We start from the raw sequence: 9,111 nt of genomic DNA, 5'->3' as shown, positions 1-9,111 counted from the left end.
ATCCATGCAAGTCAGATGTTTAGTAACCTGTTGTTTTAGGCATATGGTTTTCCATTTTTTTGCAAAACAGAAAATAACTTAATGTTGTAAGTTATATGACCCCCTAGTATTACAAACAGAAATGGGACACCCACAGAAGTGATAGGGCTAAAAGGTGGGAGTGAATGGCAAAAACTGGATTCAGTTGTAGTCTTTTCAAARCTAGTGAAAAGTACCAGAAAATAACTTGTGATGCCATCTAAAAGGATAGAAGCAAGATTGACATGTACTGTGTGTTAAATGTGTAAGTTTGGAGGTGAGTTGTAAAATAAAAGACATTAACACTGACCATTTGACACAGTCTGTACAAGTATAAAGACAAACGTTTTCTTACTACAGATGAAAATATGTGTTTCTATTGTAGTCACACAGAAAATTCCACTAATCATCTAAATATACTTTGAGATCTGAACAAATCTATTTTAGTAAAACAGTTATTAAAAACACCAGAAAATGATGGATTTTTTGTAAATTTTTTCTTGTGTTCACATTGTCTTTTAGTCACAATATTGTCTTTTTCATGCCTTACCTGTTGGGCACGTGTCATGTCCATCRGGTACTTCCTGCAGGGGTATCTCATGGGGTTGAAGGGGCCGAGAGGGGTAAAACTGCTGCTGAGGGTGAATCACACCTGGGAGCTGGGTCTGAGGGCCCATTGCAATTCCTCCAGCCTGTCTCTGTAYAAACAAAATCAATTAAAAAATCATGGTTTACTCAAAGTGAAAAGAAGTACATTGAAGTAAAACACAAACTGCTTCTGCACCACCACTGCTGCATGACTTATCTGTGTAACCTTTTGTTATAGCATTTATGTTTGCATTGTCTTAATAAAGAAATGTAGCTAAATTTGACTTTTTTCTTTATCTTCTTTGTGTGTTTTTTCTTAATGTTTTCTTTTTCTTTTCTTTTTTTCTGCGTATCACAGACATTTTCATGCAGGAGGCTCCAGTAAGAGGATGGAAGTCTGAAGTCAGCAGTTGACAGTCGAGCCAGTGAACTTTGTGTGGATAGAGAGAATTAGCCATGGGGCTTTTTTTATTTCAAATCTACTTGTTTTTCTTTAAGCCTATCAGAACTGTTATTTGACAGCAAAATTTAGTTTAAAATCTTGATTTTAAACTGGCACAAACATATGATTTATTTTCCTTATGGAATATAAAACGCTTGTGTGATTTCATAACATGTGCTAGTGTTTTACAAAGGTTTCTCAGGTATAGTCTCCTTTACCACTGCTAACATTGTGCATCAGCAACATATTAAACAAAACTAAGAGCAATCTAAGGGTTCAAATATCGTATGTCATATGTGTACAGTATCTGACAGCCCTGCAGACGGAGAGACTGCCAATCTGATAAGCAGCCCCATTTTAGCCTCAGTGGCATTTATCAGAGGCCAGCCAGCTTCAAGGATGGCTAATGTGGTCAGAGACTCAGGGAGGCCAGCTTCAGAGATCTGCATGGAGCCCTGCTATCGCCTATCAAGTCTGTCAGCAAGCGGGGAGGCGTGGAAGCAGCTACATGGATGGGGTTTAGATTATGTACTGATAAGAGTGAAGATAACATAAACAGCATAGTATCTTTTGATCAATTTGAATGTAGAAGAAWGTAAMAAWGATAACCAAGACRGYATTTTGGAGGAGGTTTCAGTATCAGTTAGAACTTGGCAACTGTCTTATTACGCAGTAGTAYTGAAAGTAGTTTCTACATGTCCACCTTTGGAAATATCTCCTGTCAACACTGTAATTCAGACTGATAATATTAAAACTTGTTCTTGGTCATCTTCGTGTCAAACAAATTGTATAGTTTTTTCAGCTAGACCCAGTTTTTACCTGCTGTTAGCATGAACTTAGCTATATTTGCAAATAAATCCTATTTTAGTCAACAGTTCGACAAATTTACTCCAGTTATGACTGGAAACGTTTGAGTTTGATTGTTTTACGTTGGCTGATCATCACGTAACACATCCATATTCTACACACATTAACGCATCCTTGAAGAAAATTGTCAATGGCYGGTCTCGCCACTCCAAGGCTGCAAACTAAAAATGTCCTGAAGGCTTAAAAAAAAAAATACAGACTGAGGGCTGACAAATACACAATTTAACTTGTTTGGGTTAATATTTTCCAAGTTTTGTTCTGAAATTGTGAAACCCACAGCTTTATGACTTTATTCAATGTATCAGTCTGGTATCACTTGGCAATAGTGTCAAAAATTACACTGAGCGCAACGTTTTGTTACAATTTTTTTATTTTACACAAACTGTTTCTTAGAAATAATTGATTTTCATAAAAAACTTTTTATGAAAGATCTTTTTATCAGAAACATTTACTAAAAGTGGTTTTATAATTAATGTTGGACTTAGCCCTGGCCCTTCCCTTTATGAATCAAGCCAAATTACCAAATCAGCTTCCTCAACTATCACACTCTAGCCTTCCTCATGAAACAATTCTTCTGTGGAGTTATCTGGTRGTGTATCTACCATGACAACAATCTGCATTAAAGATTAATTAAAGACTATATGCAATTCTTAAGTTGTGTAAGAAATGATCTGAGTTTTTGAGACAGTGATCCATGCCTTTGTCACCACCCRGCTGGATTACTGTAATGCACTTTATCTGGGGGTTAGTGGGTCCTCCATCGCCCGACTGCAGATGCTGCAGTGAGGCTTTTAACTGGCACACGTAAATATGAGAACATTTCTCCCTTTTTAGCTTCACTCCACTGTTGCCTGTGCCTTTTAGGATCCATTTTAAAATACTTTTATTTGTTTTAAAATGTTTGAATGGCCTTGCTCCACCATACCTGTCTGATCTGCTGCACCCCTATAATCCCTCCCGCTCCCTCAGATCAGCTGATCAWCTGCTCCTGAGGGTCCCTAAAACCAGACTTAAACTCAAGGGGGATCGATCTTTCGCTGCAGCAGCTCCTAAACTTTGGAACGAGCTACCTGTCCAACTTAGACAGTCCTCTTCACTGCTGTTTTTAAAACTCGTCTTAAAACCCACTTGTTTACTTTGGCTTTTGACACTGTGTGAGGGGTTGTGTTGTTCATTTACACTAGATTTTATTTTTTGTTTTTATTCTAGATTTTAAATTAGGTTTTAGGCATTTTATTGTTTGTATTCCTTGTTTTTACTTTGTGTTTTATTACCTGTTTTAATTTTTCTGTGGTTTTTTTCCTATTTTTAATTGTGATTGAGTTTGTTTTTTGTATGAGATGTGTTGCAGTGCTGATTCTGTACAGCACTTTGGTCTACTATGGTGMAAAAAGTGCTTTACAAATAAAGTTGGATTGGATCTGTTCTAATTCTCCTCCCTGATGACAGATCATTTTGCCATAAAGTGCCTGTGACATAAAATGTTCATGTTTAAATATCATATTTTTTGGAACATTTTAAAAACTTGTAGTGAAAAAAAAAGCCACTGAAATGAGTAGTTGTCAGGATATTTGCATGCGCAGTAACAGGAAGTGATGACAAAGGGGAAAGTCTGCATGCAAGCAGAGCATTGCCACAGTGGCTTACAGCACAGCTAAAGAAACATTTGTTTAGACTATTTTGAAACGGTATCAGAGAGAGATGAAAAGGAGTCAGAATTCAAACAATATTGTCTCAACAAAGACCAGTGAGTTCCCATTTTTAGAGTTTCCCTTTGACATCATTTCCTGTTACACTACAGCTCCACTAAGTTTAACATAAAAAGACTAAGTGATAAAATAGGTAATATCCTGTGTATTAAGTCAAATTTCTTAAATATTCAGATATTTTCTTCCACTTTTAGTACATTGTACAAAATGCATGTCACTGACACTCTAAGGCTGAGCCCATCCACTGTACAAAAGAAGAGAAGAAAAGAAGAAAAGAAGCTCATTTCAGTTGCTTGTTTCTGGAACTTCATCATCCATACCTCATTGGCATGGATGAGAGTTAGAACAGAGATGGACCACTAAATCGTGAGTTCCATCCTAGCTTCATTCCTGAACAAGATGCCCAAGGCTCTTTCACAAGACCCCTCAAGCCGGGATTTAAATGCTTCCTGGCCACGTTGATGTATTTTCTGACTGGACCGAGGCAGAAGGGTCGAAGCCAACCTAACCCTAATGTGCTTTTGTGTCTCAAAACAAAGTAGTAGTGGAACCAAACTGGACAGCTTGTGAAACTSTAGGCCTACTTTGCAGCTCAGTAATAAGAGATTAAAAAACAAAGAGGTTTATTACTGAGGGAAGACCGATGATGACACACAGCAGTTTTGAATTTAGACCACAAAGAGAAAGGCTAAGTTAATTATCACATTTTAAATACCATATGAGAGCGACATTCATTTCAACCTGGAAAGACTCACACACAGAAATATAGCAGTYAAACAGTTTTATTGATACGAAAAAGTTCTTTGGCRCTCGAGCCCCGGCTGAAGACGTGGGTGCAGCGARCTACTGTGAGCTAGAAATCAGCTTAGGTTTTAGGTAGAACGGTCTTCCCAGTTTGGAGGCCAGAGGGAAGGTGTAGCCAGGAAGAGTCTGAGATGAAGGTGGAGGCGGGGTGGAGGTGGGTTGAACACGTCTGGAGAGCAGACCGATCCTTGGAAGCTGGGCCTTTAGACCTGGATCCATGTGAGTAGATTGGTATGGTGAGGCGAGGATCTGATGCTGATTGACTGCAGCTGGGAGCGTGACGGGGGTGATTGGATGGAGCAGGTGAGGTGGAGAGAGTCTTCCAGTCTGAATTTGTGCATAAGCTTCATTACACATTTGTGTTGTGTTCCATATCAACTCAGCTCTGCGCCTATTTTGGTTTTACGATGGCCACTTCATAAATCTGTCATTTCTTAATGGCCGGAGGCGGCATGAAAACGGGTTGGTTTTAGCGGCCGTTTGACAGAACTCTTTTGTGTAAGAACCTCCAGATATATGAACTCCTCCAGCTCTCATGGCAGAGTCACCATGACCCAAAGGGTGCATTTAACCTTTTCCTGGTTGAGAAGCATGGCATCAKATTTAGAGGACTGTCATCCCTGCCACTTCACACTCAACTACTATACAACCTGCCTCTTTGTACAAATTGCCCTCATTTATTATGAATAAGACTAATTAGCTTTTTGCAGCGAGGTGCCAATATAAAATATCACAAGCAAGTGTAGTGGCCATAGTTTTCTCAGTTTCTCTGCTTGTTGTCTTTGAAACATGCCTGTGGCGACAACAATGACTATTGAAAACATAATGCAAAACCTACCTGGCTTTCTACTTTTTATGTTTTATAATTCCTGTAAATTTAAGAGAATAAAGGCACCTAGGTGGCACAAGTTCACCTTTTGACCAAACAGCCCTGGTATACAGTATTCTCAATTTCAAAGGCAAGCCTCACCACCTGAGCCAATTARGGACTTGGGATCTGTAGCCTTCCATGTTGTCTATCAGGTCAGGGTGGGGTTGTCATTTGCATGTAACCTCGCTCTATTATCCTAATGTGCTAGCGCTCTGCATACAAATGGAGGCATTTATTGTGCTGCTCCTTGGCCTTCACCCTTCAAATGTTCACCTGACAGGAATTCAAATGTTCCCAGCTCCCGCTGCCTCTGACTCCGTGTTCAGYGCTCTCATTTGGCCAGCGTTAAGAGCCTCTGTGTTCTTGCAAACAGAGCAAAGTGGAGCGCCACGCGGGTGGCTCCGCTTTGAACAAGCRCCGGGCTGCACTTTGATTGGCCGGCGTCCTGCAGGTCCCGTGATTTACAATATTTGTTGCTAAATAATGGCACGGCGCAGAGCGGTTGTGCAACTGTCTTGTTCAACAGCTCTGTTTCCTCATGCTTAATGAAATCATGAGGAACAGCGTGTTCGAAACGAAACGGTATTAGTGCAACGATGGTGGACTAAATCGGTGAGAAAATGTTCGGATAAAGTGTGCAGCCATGAAGGGATGAAACTTAATCATTTGCATGCACACAATTCCACCAAAGCGACGTGTATTGCCTGCAAACACACACACACACAAACACTCACTCCATTACACTTGCTGACAGCTGCGTGGTAGGTAGCCTGAACAGAGAGATAATTTATGAGGGAGGTCTTACCGTTGCACCCAGACGGTCACAGGGGTGAAGGGCCGGGTAGGAAGAAACTGGATCCATGTAGTAACTCATCACGAACGCTGTGGACAGGAGAAACAGGGCCTGCTGAATGGATCAACACACAAACATCCGAGGCTTGGCTGGAATGACCTATCTATCACACGCTGTTTACACTTTGTGTGTACAAGAGTGTGGGATATACTGTGTCTGTGTGGGAGTGTGGGAGAGGGGTGGGAGAATGGGGGAAAGGAAAGGGGCTCAAAATCCAAAAAAAAAAAAAAGAATTTTGAGCTGGGATTTGTAAATTGTAATTACAAATATTCACTCAGAGAAGAAAAAATAGATTATAATTTAGCCATTTCCAAGTGTCTAAAGATATTAACATTTCTAATAAAACCATATAAATCGACAGTTTGAAGAAAACAAGCTTCTATCTGACAAGTCTGATGAGCTGACAGTCTGAATAACCATAGTGAAACGCTGTTATTGATAAATAAAAATATAATCTCAACATTACAAAATGGTTCATGCAAGTGCTTTTTCATAAACCATTACATTTGGAGTCCCGTAGTGATTTACAATCGTAAATAGCTCCAGCTGCAGCAAGCTGTAGCACTTCTGGGGCATCAAGGGGTCACATCTGGCAGGCGTTTCTTAACAATTCTGTTGAAATAACTGTGCTGTTCAAAAGGTGATGTTGTGTACAGGTTTAAATAACATTTACAGGAACTCTTAGGAAATGTTGAAGATTGAAGTTGGGGCCATCTGCTTTGAAAGTGGCTCCGTTTTYGACTGGCATGAGCATAAATGGCCAGTCTAAAAGTGCATAAATGTAAAACAGATCAAATTGTCATAACATAATTTACTCTATTTTCGAATATATACTTTTACATGTTGTCAGTTTCAATGGTCACTTGATAGAAATATTGACATTCCAGCTGTACTTGACTCTTGGATGCTCCAGAAGTGCTACTATTGGGTGCCTTGCTCAACGATTCCACGTCATGCGGGCATGGTGAGGAATCAAATTTGCGACTTTCTGATCCCACGTCAGCTGCCTACCACTGCACCACAGCCGCCCCACTGCCCAGTTTGCTTCTGCCGGGGCAGTTTGTAAATATCCAGTTCCATGAAAACAGCCAAATAATGTGTAAAGTGACAGTGGTTTAAAGTTCATTAACTCACTTTGGGCTTATTGCATCTATAGCTGGTTTGACTGACAACTCTTGTTCTCTGGATTGAGGCTGTTTTAAGGGCTATGTGCAACAGGTAAGATATTCTTTATTCTGAACTTTTACAAAGAGCTCTTCAGCCTGAAAGGATTTGGTCTCCTCCTTTCATGAAACCCACTTCTTCCTTCTGTCTCCCTATTCATCTCCTCCTCCTCCTCCCCCTACTTATCACCTAACATTGAGCACTCGATGCAAAATTAAGCAACAAAAATAAATAAATAAAAGGGGAAACCGAGCTGAAGGATTACATAGGAGGAAGAAGATGTCGTGTAGCTACATGGGCAGTGGTATTTCGCTAAACAGGTCCCCATCTTCCCTGCATTCATATGTTAAGCAATTCGGCATTTTCCAGATTGTGGCAGCTGCAGAGACAGGCTGAGGGGGAAGATGCGCTCAATGCGTGCAGATGTTCAGCAGCTCAAAAAAAAAAAAAAAAAAAAAGGCTCAGACGCTCTTGTTTCAGGGGAGAGAGGAGGAGGTGAGGGAAAAGTACCCATAGAGAGTGAATACAACTCAAATCACTTCTGCCATTCACACGTTTGCATCGCCTTTAAATGTAACCCGTTTGGATTGGTTGCGAAAAAAAAAAGAAAAGAAAAATCACTCCGCGCGAGATGCAAGAGTGATGAGTTTTGTGATCTATGTTCATCCTATTTGTAGCTATAAGGCTTTATTTTGAGAAATCTGCTCAAAAAATTGAATGCAGTAAAAGTTAAAAGGCGAAAAAAACGGCTAAAATGTTTTTTTCTTTACACTTCTCCCTCTATAAGTCAAAAGGAGCGCATCTGTCAGGCGCGCTCCTCAGAATCCCGGTCGGGAAAAAAAAACGGAAACTTTAAAGGCAGCACTTTGACTCTCCTACTTCTTAATGATGATAATATGAAATATTGTGTTTTTTTTTTAAGCTTTGACATAAGTCTTGTCTGATTGGTTCGTTTGAGATCAGTCAGAATAATTAAATGAAAGTTCTTACTTACTGACAGCGAGGTGAAAAGTTTCCCTGTGATCTGGAAGCGCCGGACCGCAGAGATGCTGTACCTGCTGGCAGCGAGACCCACAGAGGAAGAAATATTCCACACACTTTTGTAGTCCCTCCCTCAGTCTCACGGTGATCATCTCCAAATCCCATTTTCCTCCGGACTTCACGTGCAGCTGTGAGCACACGCGCGTCAGGTGGAAACTTGTAGAAACTTCTGATGATTTACAGGTTTTTTTATTAGTCTTTATTGTATAAAATACCACCTAAATGTAAATACTCCAGAATATTAAAGCAACATAATTTTGACTCGTTTTTAGATTTTTATTTATTTATTTATTATGCAAACAATGACGCAATTATGTGCTTAAGATCAATCCAGTATTAAAAAGTCTTTATTTTGACGTGCAGTTAAATAGAATATATATCTTAAAGTATGTGTTTTCCTCTGACACAGGTTACCAGGAAGACAAATCAAAACAAAGCAAACATAGAAAAAGAAAAAAACAGGAAATAGGAAAATATCCCATGGAGCTTAACAATGACAAAGGCTAAACTTCCTGTGATATTGTCATGTGGGAGAAAGATAAATCATATCTATCTATCTATCTATCTATCTATCTATCTATCTATCTATCTATCTATCTATCTATCTATCTATCTATCTATCTATCTATCTGTCTTTAATTGGGGCACCTGATTGGCAGAATCTGGGGGCACCTAAAGCTCAAAGCAAGTGTCAATATCAATAGCAAAATAAGCTGTTTGGCAGAGAAGATTTGGCAAATGTTTCTTGTGCTCA

General features: G+C 39.7%; 1 protein-coding gene across 1 annotated transcript; it reads right to left on the bottom strand.

Moving 5' to 3' along the window:
- Positions 1-568: 568 nt before the first annotated feature.
- Positions 569-8,382, bottom strand: LOC106526275 (transforming protein p68/c-ets-1; the record flags this gene model as incomplete). The annotated part of the gene is given in 3 exon segments (XM_014020838.1): positions 569-716; positions 6,105-6,181; positions 8,311-8,382. Coding segments are annotated over 2 exon segments (217 nt in total), but the record flags the coding sequence as incomplete, so codon positions are not given.
- Positions 8,383-9,111: the final 729 nt, after the last annotated feature.

The sequence above is a fragment of the Austrofundulus limnaeus genome, unplaced genomic scaffold (assembly GCF_001266775.1).
Source record: "Austrofundulus limnaeus strain Quisiro unplaced genomic scaffold, Austrofundulus_limnaeus-1.0 Scaffold268, whole genome shotgun sequence".
Classification (NCBI taxonomy): domain Eukaryota; kingdom Metazoa; phylum Chordata; class Actinopteri; order Cyprinodontiformes; family Rivulidae; genus Austrofundulus; species Austrofundulus limnaeus.
This window is presented reverse-complemented; position numbering and strand designations above follow the sequence as displayed.